At 45.6% G+C, this 20080-nt stretch overlaps 1 protein-coding gene across 1 annotated transcript in view; it reads left to right on the forward strand.

The window, feature by feature from the left end:
• Positions 1–2307: 2307 nt before the first annotated feature.
• GLRX3 (glutaredoxin 3) overlaps positions 2308–20080 on the forward strand; it is a 31933-nt gene continuing 14160 nt past the window's right edge. Inside the window, exons 1-4 of the mRNA XM_056849511.1 lie at positions 2308–2396; positions 7791–7899; positions 13468–13542; positions 14034–14235. Of these exons, the coding sequence (XP_056705489.1) occupies positions 2308–2396; positions 7791–7899; positions 13468–13542; positions 14034–14235 (475 nt within the window). The remainder of the gene's footprint in view (positions 2397–7790; positions 7900–13467; positions 13543–14033; positions 14236–20080) is intronic.

The raw sequence follows: 20080 nt of genomic DNA on the forward strand, positions 1-20080 counted from the left end.
TTGTACAGTGAGCGACACCTCTGTAATTTCGTATGCTAGTCCAAGGTATCTCAATTCCAAAATACACAAATGGGACATTTGAACAGTGCTCCCTTGAAATGAAGGATCAGAATGCATCACAAGATAGTTTTAATTATTATTTATTTAACTTTATAGGCTGCCTTTTTCACTGAGGCTGAAAGTGGAGCATAAAGTAATTCCTGGGCAATGCAATGAACTAGGATTACAGAATTAGAAAACAATGCAAACAACAAACTATTTAAGGCAAGGTATACTACAAATAAAACAGAAAATGGATTACAAGGTAAAGTAAAACACAGTAATAATTTCAGTGGACTACAGTCCTACTCCATTATAAAAGTATCCTATTGGGCTGTTCCATTCTGCTACAATTCTAATCTTTTTAAAAATGCCCTCTTGATCCTTTACTGGTTTGCACATTCTGCAGAATGACTCTGGGAGCCTTTCTGACCACCTCAGGCAGGACGGTTCTACAAACTGGGAGCCACTGTAGGGTTGCCAGCTGTAGGTTGGGAAATTCCAGGAAATTTGGGGGACGGAGCCTGGGAAGGACAGGTTTTGGGGAGGGGAGGTGTTGGATTAAACACTGGAGCCTAATTTGATTGACAGAGGGTTCTGTGCTCCTCTAGAATCAGCCCTCCCTTCTGGTGACAGTTACTTGTATCCAACTGACGCTGGCAACTGTCATTCTCTCTCTGCTTCACACGCTATCAAGATGTCACATTGTTTCAGTTAAGCTGAGGTTAATGTTATAGAAACCTCTAAAGGAAAATGTTGTTTGTTTTAAAAGACTTTATGGACATTTATTAAAAACAGTTTTCTTCAATTTTAATATGTGTGCTGTTCATATTCCTCTACATTTACAATATTGGCTGTTTTGCAACTCTGCTGCTTGAAACAGGTGGAATATCCTGCACCCAGTGAGTGCTGGGATATTGCCCCACAGAAGGGATTGGATTAAATTCCATTCCCCTCCCCTACAGTAGGGATCTCAGCAGGATATAATACCATAGAGTCCACTTCCAAAGCAGCCATTTTCTCCAGGGGAACCTATCTCTGTAGTCTGGAGATCAGCTGTGAGTCCAGATCTCCAGCCACTCTCTGGAGGTTGGCAACCCTACACCACTGAGAATGCAGGTGAACAGGCAACTGCCGATTTTACCTATTTGAGAGGCAGCACCTCTAGAAGGCTTTGCTTGGATGAGCAAATCTGCAAATTTGGTACAAGCCCAAGATAGTCTGATACTAGACAAGCCGAAACACTTCGAAAACAGGCAATATGGTCCCCATGAGTACAGAATTCTGACAATGATCATTTCGTATACTTCACTATAGGGAGGGGCACGCGATGTAGCACACAGCCAGAGACGGTATACCGAGCTACATTAAGGCTTAGACATGTGGGTGAGACAGCAAGGTAGACTTCCCCTGACTATGGAAGGTCCACTGATTTTGCAATTTGTAATAATCTCTTTTCCTTTCTGTAAATGTATTGAAATGTATTAGGACAGCAAGGGACAGCTTGTTGCTGGGCAGGGTATCTCTGTGTGTCTGTGTGCTATTAATTGGGGCAAGAGTCACGGAGGGTTACAGTGAACCATAACAAGAACTGGGTGAAACTGTTACTTTACTGCCGCCTCTATGTCTGTCGTGCTATCAGCTTTACCCTGAATGTTGATGGGTTGTCATATCTTGAATTTGGATAAATATCCCTTCCTCAGCACGATCGGGACTCAGAGACTTCTGCCCATTCGGGCCTCTGGGTCGCAGCGTCCAGAATAAACTGTTTTCTTGAAAACACTCCCAATTATCACAGCAAGGAATTTAGATCTGGATTTGCAGCGTGCAGAATTCCTTTACTAGCAAACCAATCAAGCTTCGCTCCACTCCCAAGACAGGCTCGAAGCATGCTAACGCGGAAGGCAGCCCCAGCAACGAGATTTACGACCCCCCACCCCCCGCGCAAGGAACTGCAGTCTGCCGCTATCTGCGTTTTACCTGGGAGCGAATCCCACGAAACGAGGTCGGGTTACAGGCTCCGTCCCCAGAGGCGGGAACTGCGGGCGGAAACGCAGCCGCCAAGCCTCACCCGCCCCGGACCCAACGCGCACGCGCGAGATTTCAGCCCGCGTTCTCGAAAACGGCGTCGGGCGTGAAGACACGTCGGCGTAGGTGAGCATGCGCAATGAGGCGTCCTGGAGGCGGAGATGGGCGGAGGGGGGAAGAGGGCGCTCTTAGCCCCGCCCTGCCGCTGCTGGGTCGCGGTGAGGCGGATCCGCAGCAGCTATGGCGGCGGCCGAGGAGGGAGGGGCGGCGGCCGTGGTGGAAGCGGCGTCCTCCGACCGGTTCCGGCAACTGCTGCAGCAGCCGGGAAAGTACGTTGCGCTGCAGATCGGTCAGGTCGAGGGGGGCGGGTGACGGAAGGGAAAAGGAGAGAAGCCGGCCTCGGAAAGCAGGGCAGGTCGGCAAGGCCGCACCGATGCCGCCGCCTGCACACGAGCGCTGAACGCGGGGTTGAGTTGCCCGCCTGCCGTTGCTTCCCGGCCCCCTCCCCCCCAGCCGTTGGGATGATTAAGGAACGGCCTCTGCGTCTAAGTTTTGCATTGGCTCGTGTGGGTGGGGTTCATGCGGTGCAGTCGTTTTTTTTAGAGGAGGATAATCTATTCTCAGGGTTTGTCTGGGATGTATTATTATTATTATTATTATTATTATTATTATTATTATTATTATTATTATTCCAGATCCCAAAGTCTATGAATGTGTGAAATACAAATTAAGTGTCTAGTGCCCTTCCCATCTCCATGCTTAGGTAGTAGAAAAGGGCAAGAGTCCAGTAGCACCTTAAAGACTAAACCAAAGTGCCCCAGAAAACCTTTTCCAAATAAAACAAACCTCGAAATCCTGGCATGTCGGCATAGGGGAGCTTTCAAATCAGTTGTAAGGAGTTGTCAGCAAATTTGTAGTGCGGTTCTGTGTAGAGTTACTCCATTCCAAGCCCGTAGATTTCAGTGGGTTTGGGCTTGAATAACTGCATCAGAATGGACTGCCAGTCATCTTATGTTAATGGTTATTCACAGTGGGTCGCCGCGTTAGTCTGTCTGCAGTGGTAGAAAAGGGCAAGAGTCCAGTAGCACCTTAAAGACTAACAAAAATATTTTCTGGTAGGGTATGAGCTTTCGTGAGCCACAGCTCACTTCTTCAGATGTAGCTAGAATGTGAATCCATCTGTCTTTAAGTAGAGGAGAGTGAATTCAGACAAGCATTAGTATGTAAATGTTAACAGTATATAAATGTGAATAGCAGGCGTGATGGGATTAGGTGTGGTATGCAGAAGAGTCTGTGATGTCCAGGGGAGACCTTGCATTCATAAAGATCTTGCATTCATGGCTCATTACCAATTCTGATTTCTCCACACCCATCTCTCCCCTGGACATCACAGACTCTTCTGCATACCACACCTAATCCCATCACGCCTGCTATTCGCATTTACATACTAATGCTTGTCTGAATTCACTCTCCTCTACTTAAAGACAGATGGATTCACATTCTAGCTATATCTGAAGAAGTGAGCTGTGGCTCACGAAAGCTCATACCCTACCAGAAAATATTTTTGTTAGTCTTTAAGGTGCTACTGGACACTTGCCCTTTTCTACTACTGCAGACAGACTAACACAGCTACCCACTGTGAATAATCTACATGCTTAGGGTTCAGCTTGCCAGTGAAGCATGAGTCCAGGCAGCTCGCTTCTGGGGAATGCTTCTTTTTGTCCCTGGAGCGCAAGACGTTCATGCTTCCATGGAGCGGCCCCTAAGCCGCAGGAAGAGATAAGGGCCTTGTCTAGGGCTCCTTACTGCTTTCTGCCACAGTATTTTCTTTATGTAACTGGTGGCTTCCCTTTCAAAATGACTCGTTCTCCTGAAAATAGAGAGGGAGCTTCCCTACAACTCTGTAATTTGAAATGTAAGCGAGAAAAATGCTGTATATCTAATCTAATAAGAAACTCTTTTAAAATCATTGGAGTGGTAGTAATGTGTAAGGAATGATAATTGCCGCTTTGTGTAGTGTAGAAGTAGGTTTGTGCCTGTACGTGTATACTTAGATGTTTTCCACAATGTATGATGTGCCTACTTTTACTGTCATGCCTTTCTTGGATTGCTCTGACTTTCTCTGACTGCTTTGATGTTCTGTTGAACCCCTGTACCTTCTAAGTTCTATAACTTGTATAGTGTACCTGAGGTGGAAAAACCCTGTCTACCCAGGAACAAATCTGTCTAACCCAAGCCATTGTAGCAATTCCATTAAAATCCTAATGTAGGTATGAGGATGTTCGCTGGGATTTTTTTTTTTTAAAGATGTAATCTTAGGTTCTGCTATGTAGGGACTGTGTCATGCAGGGCACAGTATAAGACACTGCTGTCAGGTGGCCGTTTTGTGATTATCTAGATCAGCTGTCCTTAATTGTGTGTGTTAAGTGCTGTCAAGTCACTTCTGACTCATGGTGACTTTATGAATCAATGTCCTCTAAAACATCCTATTGTTAACAGCTTTGCTCAGCTCTTGCAGACTGAGGCTGTGGCTTCCTTTATAAAGTCAATCCATCTCATGTTGGCAAGGTTGCCAGCCTCCAGGTAGTGGGTGGAGATCTCACACATGAAGCTGCCTTATCCTTAATCAGACCCTTGGTCCGTCAAAGTCAGTATTGTCTACTCAGACTGGCAGTGGCTCCAGGGTCTCAGGTGGATGTCTTTCACATCACCTACTTGCCTACTCCCTTTAATTGGAGATGCCAGGGATTGAGCCTGGAACCTTCTGCATGCCAAACAGATGCTCTACAAACGGATCTCCAGCCCTCTCCCGCTGTTACAACTGATCTCCAGGCAACAAGATCAGTTCCGCTGGAGAAAATGGCCACTTTGACAATTGGACTCTATGGCATTGAGGTCCACCCCCCAAAACTCCAGGTATTTCCCAACGCGAAGCTGGAAACCCTAAATGTTGGGTCTTCCTCTTTTCCTGCTGCCTTCAACTTTTCCTAGCATTATTGTCTTTTCCAGTGACCCAAACTATGATAGTTTAGTCATTTTGGCTTCTAGGGAGAGTTCAGGCTTGATTTGACCCAGAACCCACTTATTTGTCTTTTGTGCTCCCCGGTATCTGTAAAAATTTCTTACAACACCACATTTCAAAGAAATTCACTTTCTTCCTGTCAGCTTTTTTCATTGTCCAACTTTCACACCCATACATAGTAATAGGGAATACTATAGCATGACTTGATCTTGATTGCCAGTCATTTTTTGTTTGTTTGTTCTCTGAGTGCATACGTCCCATTTTCATAAATGGCATATTTGGGGATAGCAGTTTCTGTACTCTAGGGATTTGGTAAACTGGTGTGGAGAGTTCTAACAGATGTAGGAGTATATAAGTGTAGTTCTTTGGAGCTAGGGTTGTTCTTCTAAGGGACATCTAGCAAACCAAAGGGGGTTACCGCACTTGTATTCCCACCAATGTATTAAGAGTTTGAAAACGTTATAAAAAATACTGTTCACACTTTGTTTGGCCCCTTTAGCTGTGAAGGTGTCTTCCAACCATTTATAAGTTGTGGTATCCAAAAACCCTTTTAAAGCGATGTATTAAGAGTTTGAAAATGTTGTAAAAAACATCGCTGGGAATACAAAGTGCGGCAACCCACAAAGTTAGTTCTTAGCATCTCCTTACCTCTGCTCTCTCTAAAGGGATGCTTCAATTGCCAGTGTTTAGTGCCTATGACTGAGGTCTATACATTTAAACTATGACATTAATATTCCCATCCAGACAATAGCTTGTGTTGTATGAACATTGGAGAATGTGGTTTTTAACACTGCTATTCCAATTTCTGCAACTTAAGGCCTGTTCAGAAAAAATAATAATCAAATGTTTCATAAGTCCTGTCCTGTAGCTCCCTACGGATCTCTGGCTGCATCCTCTTGAGACAGAAGTGAACTTGAATGTGTGTATGCTAAAATGCTTGCATTGGATATTTCTTTAGATCTGATTTTTGTTGAGTAAGTGAGGTGAGCTGCGCATGCTGACCTTGCTGAGGAAGTTTTACAGACTAGGAATATGCTTGGCAGCAGCTCTGCATTCAGGGAAGGGTGGTTGGACACAGCATAAAGCTAAAGTATGTGTAAGAGTTCTGCTACTGACTTCTGTGGGGCAAAGAATTATTTTAAATTGTCTGAATTATTTGGTTTGCCTATGTTGCCAAGAGTCAGCGTGGTGTAGTGGTTAAGAGCAGCTAACTCTAATTGGAGAACTGGATTCGATTCCCCACTCCACCACATGCTGGGTGACCTTGGTCCACTCACTGTTCTCTCAGAACGCTCTCAGCCCACATGAAGACAGGCAAGGGCAAACCACCCCTGAACTTCTCTTGCCTTGAAAACCCTATGGGGTCACCATAAGTCAGCTGTGACTTGATGGCTCTTTCCACCACCACACATTGCCAGACCTTGCTCAAATACAATTTTTAAAAAGTATACACACATCTGTTCTCATTTTTATGGTGACCTCAAAAACAGATTTTTTTTTTATGAACGTATAGCACTTCAGAGAAAAAGGAATAGCGTTTTCTAAACAACATGGCGTAGAGGCTGCAAATAAAAGCGGGAGACCAGCACAGGAGGAGAGACACCTCTTAACCCTTTTCCTCTCATGCTGCATTTCTGCTGAAAGTTGCTTCTGTGCCCCCTCTATGGCATTCTATGCTGTTGTGCTTTATGTGCAGCTTCGTGATTTAAAAAACACGAGTTCCCACTGAGACTTAGCACTGTGAGTAATTCTCTGTCAGATCAGGTTTTGCTAAGATCAGGGTAGTTGTACTCAGAGACCCTCAGTAGAACAAACATCCTGGAACTCTCTCTTCTTCCTAGATGTTCTGCCACTTTTAAAGCAAAACTCAGCATATTTCCCAGCTTTCTCTATAAAACCTTAATGACTGATTATCCAACCATGAGGGAGTGGTTGCGGAGTGCCAAAGGCTATCACAGAGAAGAAGAAGAGTTGGTTTTTTATATGCTGACTTTCTCTACCGCTTAAGGCAGAATCAAACCGGCTTACCATCACCTTCCCTTCCCACAACAGACACCCTGTGAGGTAGGTGGGGCTTAGAGAACTCTTAATAGAACTGTGACTAGCCCAAAGTCACCCAGCTGACTTCATGTGTAGGAGTGGGGAAACCAATCCGGTTCACCAGATTAGCATCTGCTGCTCATGTGGAGGAGTGGGGAATCGAACCCGGTTCTCCAGATCAGAGTCCACCGCTCCAAACGACCACTCTTAACCACTATGCCATTCTGGTGAACACGCTCTGAATAAAGTAATTGCACTGGTTCAGCTCACAACTTCTACTGTATTCTTCCAGGGAGCTGCTGGGCTGACACTCTTCCAGAACATAGTCTTTTGAAAAATGGCTGGTTGAACTGGTTCCACAGATTTTCTGGTGACTAAAAGGGATGTGGATGGAAGCCCAATGAATTAATGGAATTGGGCTCTCCAACTTTGAATGCTCGTGTATTCAACAGAGTTGGAGGAGAGACTGATTTGCCATCTGCTTCAACTGTCTGCTCTTGCTGTTTGCAGCTTCAAACTCTCAGGCAGAGAAAGGTCTTTCCTAGACTATTGCTAGATATCCCTTAACAATAGGTACTGTTGCAATTTCAGTTACTTTTATTTACATTTGTCAATCATATTGTCAGTATCTAACCTTTGTGTGTTCCCTCTTTTGTCACAGGTCTCTTGTGGTGGTTCACTTTTGGGCCCCATGGGCTCCTCAGTGTGTTCAAATGAACAATGTCATGGCTGAATTGTCAAAAGAACACCCACGGGTTACATTCGTGAAAGTAAGTTAGCTTGTCAAAATACGTTGTGGTATAGCATGATTGCTGGCTATGTGCATGAATGGTGGGGAAGATGGAAATTCAATTTTAACACATTGTCCCAGATTTTCAACATTTCCTAAAACCAGAAGCTGGGCAAGCAGGATACATTTTCGCTATCAAGGGTGTGTGTGTGTCATATTGATGCTGTCTCTTCCCTGTTCTCAGTTTAAATAGCAATAAGAGCTGAGTCTGTGCCTGATATCAGAAGGTCTTTTCTTCTCCAAACAAATACCCCGTTCTGATTGGTTGACGTGGTAGGAGTGCCTTTGGTGATTGTAAATGTTGAGATTTGTGAGGACTGGCAGAGCGCCTGTTGGTGTGGAAAACCATGTTCACTTTCTCATGTAGAAGTGAATTGCATCCATTGATTTCTATGAAAGGAACTAATTGGTGGCACTGTTGAGCTGGGGTCAATGCTCACCAGTCCAGAAACTAGTTGCCTCATAAACCTTTTGCATAGCAGTCAATGGGAGCCGAACTTTGCTGATGAGAGGAGGGAACTCGGGCCTTCTTCCAACTGTTTTATTGTTGTTATGTTGGATTTCCAGTGCTTGAGTGCCCTGTACATGGGAGAAAGGCTTCCACTGGCAGTGCAGCATGACCAAAGGGGATATTGAACGGGCATTAGATAGAAATGAAAAGCTGTTTGAGGGGGCAGTGGGTGGAGGACTGTCCACACGTTTCCTCAGTTTAAGCTGCTGCTAGGCGAGGAAGTGATTGAGGTCGGTCTGGAAAATGGAACAGCTTTTAATGGTGGCTTGGGGGATGGGGAGAGGAGAAATCACCAAGGCATGTGAGAGGGAAAAGGAAAAGTTTGCATGTTATGGTTTTAGAATTGTGCTGGATTGAAAATGTTGGGAACTGTTGCTGAGGCGATGGTTACTGTATAGGGTTGCAAGGTCTCCCCTGGCCACTGGCGGGGGATAGAGGATAGGGTTGCCAGATCCAGGTTAGGAAACTCCTGGAGATTTGGGAATGGGCTTTGAGGAGTTCAGGGACCTCATTGAGGTACAATGCCATAGAGTCCAGCCTCCAAAGCCTCCATTTTCTTCAGGGGATCTGATCTCTGTAGACTGGAGGTGAACTGTAATTCCAGGGGATCCCCAGGTCCCACCTGGAGGCTGGCATCTGTATTACTGTAAGGTGAACCTTAACCGGTGCAACAGTTAATGTTTGGACAGCTTTTCCAAGTCAAAAATTCCTTTTGGGCCTATTTGAGCAGAGTCTGTGATATGGATGGCAGATGTGGAGGTGGGGTTGGTGAAATGGTTGTGGTAAAATATTTGTACTTACATGGTGCAGATTAACCTTTCAGATTATTCTTTTTAAGTATCTTTTAGCTCACTCCCACCGACTTTCAACATAAAACAGCCTGAGAATAAATGTACTATTCTCTCTCTAGGCTGATTTTTCACTTTCAGCTCTAGTCACAATGGCTTAATTGTACATACATTTTTTTGTTTTAAAATATCTGGGAGAAAATGTCTCAGGATCGTGCATAATGTGCAGTTCTGCCCTCGAATATTGCAGCAGCTCAAGCATAGCCACCAAAACAAGCTCTTCAGTGTGGCTAGTTCTCTGTGTGTGATGGGTTGGACTGCCAGCTACTGTAATTCCCATGCCAATTCTCATCTCTAAGGCTGCCATGTGAAGACCAAACTAAAACTGTCTGCAGCCAGCAATGTCGGCAGAAATGTTGACTATTGGTTGATGTAAGGAAAGCAGAAGGAGGGTTTGGACTCTTTTGCCAGGTTCAGAGACAAGATTGGCTTCGAAGGGAATTTTGGAAACTAAATGGGGCCCAGCTGGTAGAACAGACAAAGGAGGGGCAGAGTAGAAAGTGGTCTCATGAGACTGGAAATGATGGGGGGTGGGGGACGACACCTGATACAAAGTGCAGCGGCAGGAGGTGCTATTTCCGGGAAGGGGTGGCAAGAGGTCTGTGGGCACATAGAAGAAAAAGAGTTGGTTTTTATATGCCGACTTTCTCTACCACTTAAGGGAGACTCAAACCAGCTTACAATCACCTTCCCTTTCCCTCCCTACAACAGACACCTTGTGAGGTGGGTGGGGCTAAGAGAGCTCTTAATAGAAATGTGACTATCCCAAGGTCACCCGGCTGGCTTCATGTGTAGGAGTGGGGAAACAAATCTGGTTCACCAGATTAGTGTCCTGCTGCTCATGTGAAGGAGTGGGGAATCAAACCCTGTTCTCCAGGTCAGAGTCCATCGCTCCAAACCACCGCTCTTAACCACTACACCATGCTGGCTCTCTGTAGGTACTGTGGCCCACGGCTTTGAGGATAGAAGCAAATGTGGAAGGCTCTTAATACCAAGCATTGCCTTGGAATAACTAGCCAGATCTTACTGAATGTTAATGTTCTTGAAGATTCAGTCTTCTTTTGAGTTTAAATCTGTTCTTATACCAGGATTTGAGATGAGGATAGTGGCACTGTTGTTTTTTAAAAAGTGCTAAGCATTTGTTAAATCAAGACAGTGATGGTGTTGGTTAGGCAAATATGTATTTATTTATTATTAAATTTCAGCTGTTGAGACAGACTTGAAGAAACTGGTTTGTTGGATTGTCAGTTAAAGTAGGGGTTTGCTTTCAGTTAAAACCCATAAATCTTAAATCCTCATTCTGTTTAACTGGGAGTAAGTTCGGTTTCTTTCAGCAGTGCTTACTTAGTGGTCACAATAATGGGAGCCGAACTTTGCTGATAAGAGGAGGGAACTCGGGCCTTCTCGGTATTGAGAATGCAATACTATTGAGGAAACTATACTCTGCACTCTCCAGATTGGACCCCAGTGTTGTAATATGTAATAGGCACATTCAAATAGTAAACGTGTGAGTGCAGCAATATCATACAAGATAACTTATAGTACGGTACAGATCTGCAGTTGGGATAATAACAGCACTATGTATAGCTGAGTGGTATATATTAGGTTTCTGCAAATAACTGATATATACAGCAGAAAGTTACATTATCCTTCAAGCCTTTCACTGTGCTGCCAAGTAAAATTAATTATCAAATCTAATCTGTTTGCCTACTTATGCTAATGATTAAGAGAGAACTGATGGGGCTTAGAATGAATTATTATAAAGAAAAATGAAATATGAAAATATACCATTAGTCACGTTAAACAGAAAGCATATTGGATCTCTTTAGCTGTACTCATTGAGCTGATTCAGCCTAATATAGTCCTCTGAAGGGGCTGTGCCACCTCAGAACAACCAGCCTTCTCAATGACATGAAAGCTTTCCTTGTGTTAAGAGACTTTCATTATTTCCCCCCCCCCCCCAAATGAAATCTGGTTGGTCTTAGTTCTGTAGAAGGATTGCCCTAAAGGAAAACATCAAAGGAACAGTAGAAATATACAGGGAAGCACTACCAAAAGTCACAATAAAAAACCCAAGACTAAACCAAAGTGCCACAGAAAACCTTTCCAAATAAAACAACCTCGAAATCCTGGCATGTCGGCATAGGGGAGCTTTCAAATCAGTTGTAAGGAGTTGTCAGCAAATTTGTAGTGCGATTCTGTGTAGAGTTACTCCATTCCAAGCCCATAGATTTCAGTGGGTTTGGACTTGAATAACTGCATCAGAATGGACTGCCAGTCATCTTATGTTAAAGGTTATTTGCAATGATCTCTTGAGTGCCTTTCCCTGCCTTCCTGTTAGCTTCATGTTTTCATGTGTCACATGCTTGTATAGTTCAGTATATAAAAATTACATTTGCTTAGGTTCCGGCGGTTTTAACATGTGAATGTTGACTAGGGTTGCCAGGTCCCTCTTCGCCACTGGCAGGAGGCTTTTGGGGTGGAGCCTGAGGTGGGTGGGGTTTGGAGAGGGGAGGGACTTCAATGCCATAGAGTCTAATTGCCAAAGTGGCCATTTTCTCCAGGTGAATTGATCTCTATCTGCTGGAGATCAGTTGTATTAGCAGATCTCCAACTAGTACCCTGAGGTTGGCAACCCTAATGTTGACAGATGTATTTTGTGAATGTTTTGGGTACTTGGGTATTCCAGTAAATGTTGACAGGCCATGTAGCGGTTTTCAAACATCTCGAGGTGGAACCCCCTTCTAAACGCTCTGTACATTTCAGGATCGATTTGCAGCGTATTTCTGTACTATTGCCCCCTCTCCCCAGTTAACAGTAAACCAGTTTATATTTTGTTTTTCATGTTTACATTTAAAGATACAGCATTAGCGAGGAGGCTATATTGTGTGACTGTTTCACATGTTACGCATTAAAATATCCATTGAGCCCTTTCTCCGAGCACACCATGCTCTTTCTTCTTCCTCTTGGTCTTGTAATCAACTTGCCAGAAAGTCGCAAACCACTTTTGGGCCCCCATCCATAGTCTGCGAGCCACTGCTTTAGTGTGATAATCTGAAAAGTGGGGTAAAATACCTATCTTTATATGCATGAAGCCTATTTGGGCTATCGGCATTAACATATTCATGTTGTCATTCTCCGTTTTGGGCCACTGCTTGTTTCTGATTGAAATCAGTTTGCTTAATGGAACTATCCTTGTTTATCTTCTCTTCTCCCAACCATTCAGCCTTGTCATTGGCAGTTCACGCATTTGAATGAGCATGGGATGTCGACGTAATGCCGGCCATGAGTTGTTATGTGACTGAACCTTGCTCTCTTGTGCTCTTTCCTGTATTTTCCATCATGCCGTACAGTTCCTTCCCCATTTTAAGCAAGCTGCTGTTGGCCATTTCAGTTGGGATGGCAAGCCATGGTTTGCGTTTGCCGTCCAAACAAGGCAGGAGAATTACAGCAAGGGGAGGGAGGGAGTTGTGTGAGCCGGAGGTGTGGCTCATGTAATACTACACCACGCCGTGGCATGTCGTGTGAACGGAGCCCGTGCCTGACCGTTTTATGTGCGAGCATGAAAATGTGTTTGCGTTTTCTGTCATTTCGTGTCTGATTATCTGTTCAGGCGTCTCACTCAGTGGTATATTAATATCTAGCAGCCTTGCAGGAGTTAAAAGCTAAAATTTAGCTGGCATCAATAGTTTATTGAAGAAATACTCCCTTTTTTTACTTCATAATTTGCAGAAGGCTGCAAATGTCAGTCATGATGTACTGCCTCTTGAAATTAGTCAATAGAGCAAACAGCAAGGATTGCTGTGGGCAGAAAATAAGCACTGTAATCATGACATAACTGGGGTCAGTGATTTATGGATTTCAATATAGTAGTAGCTGCATATGATTGAAAATTTACTAGGTCACTAGTGCACCAAAAAATTTTATTCACAGCCTCCAGGCATCTTTTGAAATGTGCAACAAAATAAAAACCTCTGAACCTGTTTTGACACTGCCGGCTCAGTGGATGACAAGCCTGCCCTGTGAGTTTCATTTAAATGCAAATATGTCACAAACTTTTGCACCGAAATCCTTTTAAAACATTTAACATGGGCTAAAAAGAAACAGTGTAGACAAGATCAGCCAGCACAGTCTAAGCCATAAATAAGAATATGAAAATAATACCATATTTTATGCCTTTTTTTTTAAGCTGGAAGCTGAAGCCGTTCCTGAAGTATCTGAGAAATATGAAATTACTTCTGTTCCAACATTCTTGTTTTTTAAGGTAAGTTTAAGGGAAACTTTTTTTGGGGGAGGGACAATTTATTTGGAATTGCTAGGACTTTTGAATGTCTTATCATTATACGTGGGGTTGGGGCTTAGTTTAAAATGTGTGAGGCGACTCCTTTGTGCTGAAACTCACAAGTGTTTTGATGGGAAATATAAACTGTTTTGTTACCTCAATTTATGTTAAACCGTCCAAAAAGCTTTTGTGGGTCATTCTGTTACTAACAGAACGACTTGCAATAGAATTCAGTTCACTACAAATAGAGCTTGGGATAACTAAAGCACTACACATTAGTACTGTGTTCACATTTCCTTTTTTTAAAAAAATAAGCCTGATTGAAAACGCAATGAAAACGCTTAGAGAATTTGATCTGGCTTCACTTCACATCCTGCATAAGGATGTTTTGGGTGAGATGGAGGGAAATTTCAGCATCTGGTATTTTTCAAAAGGCAGTCACGCTTACTAGATTTGCTGTTCTCTGTCGGTAGAATTCCCAAAAGATCGATCGGTTAGATGGCGCTCATGCCCCTGAGCTGACCAAGAAAGTTCAGCGCCACGCCACCAGCTCATCTACTCCACCTGGTTCTAACGACGGGGCTAAAGAGGACCTCAACACACGACTCAAGAAACTGATCAGTGCTGCCCCTTGCATGTTATTTATGAAGGGAACGCCTCAGGAGCCCCGTTGTGGTAAGGAACGCTTTGCATTTCTGTTTAATACAGTAGGGCTGCTTCACAAAGGGAAAAAAAACCCTGTACGGGACCCACTGAGTTTTCCTGCCTGGTTTCCTCATGGTTCAGAGCTGCTGAGATGGTGTTCTTGGCGACACTGAGATGAATGGGCTCTTTGTCCTGGCTACCTGAACGCACATTTTAGCTGTCACGCTTCTGCTTCCCCCCTCTTGCTTGATTGCTTTAGCTCTGGCTTGCTGGGCTGCGGTCTGGCCTGCCATTTTGCTAAGCTCAAGGAAAGACGTATGTGATGTGAGGAAACAGCAGGCCTTTGCGGTTGAGTCCTGGTGGGGTTAGCTAGGGTTAGTGTAAATACCCTGTCAAAGGTATCTAAATTCCCAAGGCCGTCCATGTCGACATAGACGTGTTGCATGAATGAGCCAAGATTTAGGACTGCTTTGAGCCAGAGCAGCGTTCTGCAGACTTTCTCAATTTGAACTCCACTTCTAAACTGTATCTTGGATGACCTCTAACTCCGCACTGAAAAGTTCTACAGCTTAGTGTACAGAAACCCTTACAGCTAGACTTCAGTCCAGTACCACCTTAGAGACCAACACGATTTTTTTGGGGGTAGGATGAGCTTTTGATTCCCTTCATCAGAAACCCTTGCACATTGTGAATACAGCTTGTTGCCACGTGTGAGAATCTGCGGACCCCTCACTGTATAAAAAGGGGGTGGGGAAACCCGAACAGAACATACAAGCTTTACAAAACCCCACGGGGTGGGGGGATCATTAAAACAAAATAGCAGCTCTTCAGGTTTGAAAGATGGGACAAATGAACACATGAAGCTGCCCTATACTGAATCAGACCCTTGGTCCATCAAAGTCAGTATTGTCTACTCAGACCGGCAGCGGCTCTCCAGGGTCTCAGGAGGTCTTTCACATCACCTCCTTGCCTAGTCACTTTAACTGGAGATGCTGGGGATTGAACCTGGGACCTTCTGCATGCCAATCAGAGGCTCTACCACTGAGCCACGGCCCCTCCCCAAATGGAGGGACAGTCACCCTTTCAAATTCAACACTCATCAGTGAGGTTCCTCTGCTAGAAGGCATCCAGCCCACCCGTTTCTCAAGGTTAATGAGATAGTGATTTGCCTCCAGAACCTACCCACCTACCTCAAGCCACTAGAATTTCATCACCTCCCTTTCCCTGGTGTTCTATACATATCTTGGATAGGGGAAAAAGGTTTTTCTACCAAATAACTTAAAGTGTAGTCTTTTGTTCAAGGACTCGGTGAATATTTGGATAGTACTATAAAGAATGTTTGATTCTTGGCATCAGTTCAGTATTGTCGTCAGAAGACTGTTTTGTATTTTTGATCCTTATATCCAGGCTTTTCATTATTTTTCTGCAAATGGCTGTACAGTAGACCCTTATCCTTTGTGGGGATATCTGTTCCTGGGATCATAGCAAATGGTGGCAATACTAGGGAACAGGTTTCTTCTGCCTCCCCAAACAGCCCATTCTCCTACTGAGGCTCCGGCGTCTTGATTTGTGGGTTATTTCCTTCCATCATCTGGCAGGCTTTTCATGCCCACCAAATGCGAACTCAACCTTGTGCTGGGCAGGGAAGGGTTGAGTCACCTACCTCCTCCTCAAATAGATCTCAATCTACGCAGGGAGGGGGGGCTTCGACCAGTGCACAGTGGCCCACAAAGGCGGCATTAAAATCCCAGAATGTGGAGCAGGAACATAGCTTCCCTGGCACCAGTTCTCAAGCCTCTTCCCTCGACTCTGAAGAGGAAAAAGAAGAGGGAGAATTCGATTCCGATGAGGGGGTTCTTGGCGAAGAGCTTCAGTTCCGGCTCTTTAAAGGAGAGGATTATCAATCCCTTTTAGCAAAGGCCATTTTGGCCTTGGACCTTAATGAGGACTCAGCTGAGTCAGACGTTGCCAAGCCTAGCTTGAAACTGAGTAGCAGAGTGCTTTCCACGCAAGAAGGCGATACATAATTTGGTCCCATTCCCTGAGTTCTTTCTAAGAGCCATTCAGGAGGAGTGGAACAACCCAGCCTCCAATAGACAGACTTCCCCCTCTATCAAAAAGTTATATACTCTCGCCCCACATTCAATGAACCTTCTGACGGTCCCACTGGTGGATGCACCTGTGGTAGACTTACAAGCCCCAGGCCTAGTACCTGAGGACGGTTTGGGATCTCTGAGATCAATTGGATAGGAAGTCTGAGAGTCTCACCAGAAAAGCACATGAAAATGCGGCCCTGGCTATCCAGGCTAGCGCTACGACTTCAATATTTGCAAGAGCGTCGTTCCTCTGGATGAAGAAGCTTATCCAGCTAGTTCCCCCTGAGCACCACAGAATTGTGGGTGGTTTAGAGAGGGTTCAGGCCGCTGTAACTATGATGGCCGATGCATCACTGGATACCATGTCTTTTACAGCACGATCCATGGCTTCCATGACTTCAGTGCGGAGGGCCCTGTGGCTTAGGGCTTGGCCTGCGGACTTCAAGGCCAAAACTACATTGATGGCTTATCCTATACAGGAAGGCCGGCTGTTTGGGGACAAATTAGACAAGATTTTAGTGGAAACTAAAGTCAAAAAACATGTCCTACCAAAGTAATTCAAGAAAGAGTCACGGGCTCCGTCTTACCAGTCCTTTCGTGCCTCTAGAACACAGAGCAAATATCGCTCTGATTTCAGGAGGGGTTCCTGGAACTCTTCCCGTCCCTTTCGGAGGGGAGGAAAGTTCTCCAGGCCTCAGGGTCAGCAGTCCCGCTCGGAGAGAGGGGACAAGTTTCCAAAGCCAAACCCCCAGTGACGCCGATCAGATTCCAGTGGGGGAAAGGCTTCTGTTTTTCAGTTCCAGGTGGGCTGCCTCAGGCCCGGACCATTGGGTATCCCAAATTGTCACCAAGGGCTACCTTCTAGAATTCACCACCCTTCCAAAGGATTGATTCCTGCGATCTCCAGTTCCTATCAAGGTAGAGAAACTCAACAGAACATTCAGGGCCATTCAACATCTTCTGGCCATAAAGGCCATAGAACCGGTCCCAGCTCTTGAGAGGGGCCTGGGAGTTTATTCCATATTTTTTACAGTCCTCAAAAAGAGAGAGCCATCCTGAACTTAAAATATCTGAACAGGCGGATGGCTTGAAGACATTTTCGCATGGAAACAGTGAAATCAATTGTGGATTCACTACTCCCAGGCACCTTTATGATGGCGGTGGACCTGACAGAGGCTTACTTACACGTGCCTATACACAGTTCACACAGACGCTTCCTGCGTTTCACTTTCAGACAGGCACATTTCAAGTTCAGGGCCCTCCCTTTTGGGTTAGCCCCCGCCCGAGGGTTTTCACCAAGATCCTAGTAACACTCATAGCCACGCTCAGACAGGAGGGAATCCAGGTACATCCGTACCTGGACGACATCCTGATCTGTGCAAGGTTGGAGCGGCAATCCAGACAGCACACAGCGAGAGTGATATAGGTTCTGCAGGAACATGGTTATCTAATAAATTTTCCCAAGAGTTCTCTGTCTCCCTCACAGTCAATGATTCATTTAGGGGTTCACATAGATACAGTTCAGATTGCCCTGTCACTACCCCAGGAGCGCATTCAGAAGTTGATGGACGCCGCATCTTCCGCAGCCAGATCCAGAACGGCCAGACTTATGTTCCGTGCGCATCTCCTAGGGCTAATGATTGCATGTATAGCAATCGTTCCGTGGGCACGTTTCCACTCCAGGCCTTTACAATGGCAGATCCTGCCTTTTCAAGGGGACATTGCCAGGAAGAGGGACAGTTGGAAACATGGAGAAGCCTTCGATGGTGGTCAGAGCGAAGGAATCTAACCAGGAACACACTTTACATACACGAGGAGCCCACTCAGGTGATCATGGATGCCAGCCTTCAGGGTTGGGGTGCTACTCTTTTGTCTCACTCTACCCAGGGCAGGTGGTCCACGGAAGAGACGTCCCTGCATATCAACATTTTGGAGTTAAAAGCGGTAAGGCTAGCTTTACGAGCCTTTGCCCCCCTCCTCAAGGGGTTGCATGTCTTAATAAGAACAGACAATATTGTAACAAAGGCTTATCTCAACAAGCAGGGGGCGGTGGTCCCGGTCCTCTTCCCTTCATCGGGAAGCGGTGCAGATTTTTACCTGGGCACAAACCAATCTTCAGTCCATTCGGGCGGAGCACATCAGGGGAACCTTAAATGTGCAGGCAGACAACCTAAGCCGGCAGTTCGCAGACGAAGGAGAATGGTCCTTAGACCATACGGCTTTCTGTCAAGTTACAACCGTTTTCGGAGTTCCCTTAGTCGACTTATTCGCCTCCGCAGAAAACTGCAAAGTAAACAGGTTTTTCTCCAAGTATTACCATCCGGCGGCGGAGGGCATAGACACCCTTCTGAGCCCTTGGCCTCGAGGGCTGCTTTACGCCTTTCCTTCCCTACCCATTCTGCCCAAGGTATTAAGGAAAATCAGGCAGGAGAGGGCCGTAGTTATCCTAGTGGCCCCATTCTGGCCCTGTCGACCATGGTTTGCGACCCTACGCCAGATGTCGTGTCACGATCCGTGGCCAATTCCGACCTGGTGGGGTACCCTATGCCAGGGTCATCTAGTTCACGCAGATCCTCATTGGTTCTCTTTGACCGCCTGGCGCTTGAGAGGGGAGCCCTATTAGATAGGGGATACTCATTAGGAGTCATGGATACCATCCTAGAGGCACGTAGGCCTTCTACGAGGCGTATCTATAATACATCGTAGAAAGCTTTTGTCCGGTGGGCCAAACGTAAGAAGGTAGATCCCTTTCACCCAGGCATACACAATATTCTGGAGTTTTTGCAGGAGGGCGTGAAGCTTAAGCTTTCCGCTTCCACCTTAAGGAGACAGTTAGCAGCTCTGTCCACAGTTGTTCCAGAGCTAGAGGGGGTTCCCACGTCCAGGCACCAACATATACTCGCCTTTCTAAAGGGTGTCACTCAGACGCAGCCACCAGTCTCTCATAGATTTCCATCGTGGAATCTTAATTTGGTACTGAACGCCCTCACAAAGGCTCCCTTCGAGCCACTTCGTACTTCGCCTTGAAGTCCCTTAGGATGAAGGTTTTATTTTTTATTTCAATCACATCCACTAGATGGGTGTCAGAAATCAGAGCCTTGTCCATACGCAAGGGTCTCTGTACATTCCATAAGGACAAGGTAGTCTTGATCCCAGATCCTACCTTCTCCCCAAAGGTAAATTCTCCATTTCATCGAGCACAAGAATTGAACTTACCTTCCTTTTGCCCGCAGCCTTCAGGTAAAAAAGAAGGGGCATGGCATACCCTTGACGTACGTAGGGCTCTACGTATATTTATAGATAGAACTGCGGACATAACGTCAATCGGACTACATGTTCATAGGCATTAGCAATCCTAGAAAGGGCATGAGGATGTCAGCGGCGGCTGTCAGCCGCACCCTCAGGCTGTGCATTCTGCAAGCTGATAAGGCCACGGGAACCCCCGCGCCAGAGGGTGTCACAGCGCACTCCTTGCGCAGTGCTGCCACCTCTGCGGCTTTTGATCATCAAGCGCCTGTAGAGGAAATTTGCAGAGCCGCTACCTGGGCGTCGGTATCGACCTTTATTAAACATTATAGGGTAAATACCTGGGCATTAGCCCAGGCGGCCTTTGGTCTCAGGGTTCTGCAGCATGTGGTGGAATAGGTTACACTTCCCGCCCTTTTGGGAGCTCTTGGAGGTCCCGCAAATCAAGACGCCGGTGCCTCAGTAGGAGAACGGAGTATTGTTTACTCACCGTGAATGCTCCTTCTCTCCTGAGGCGAAGGCGTCTTGCCCGC

The sequence above is a fragment of the Euleptes europaea genome, chromosome 5, assembly GCF_029931775.1.
Source record: "Euleptes europaea isolate rEulEur1 chromosome 5, rEulEur1.hap1, whole genome shotgun sequence".
NCBI classification, from domain to species: domain Eukaryota; kingdom Metazoa; phylum Chordata; class Lepidosauria; order Squamata; family Sphaerodactylidae; genus Euleptes; species Euleptes europaea.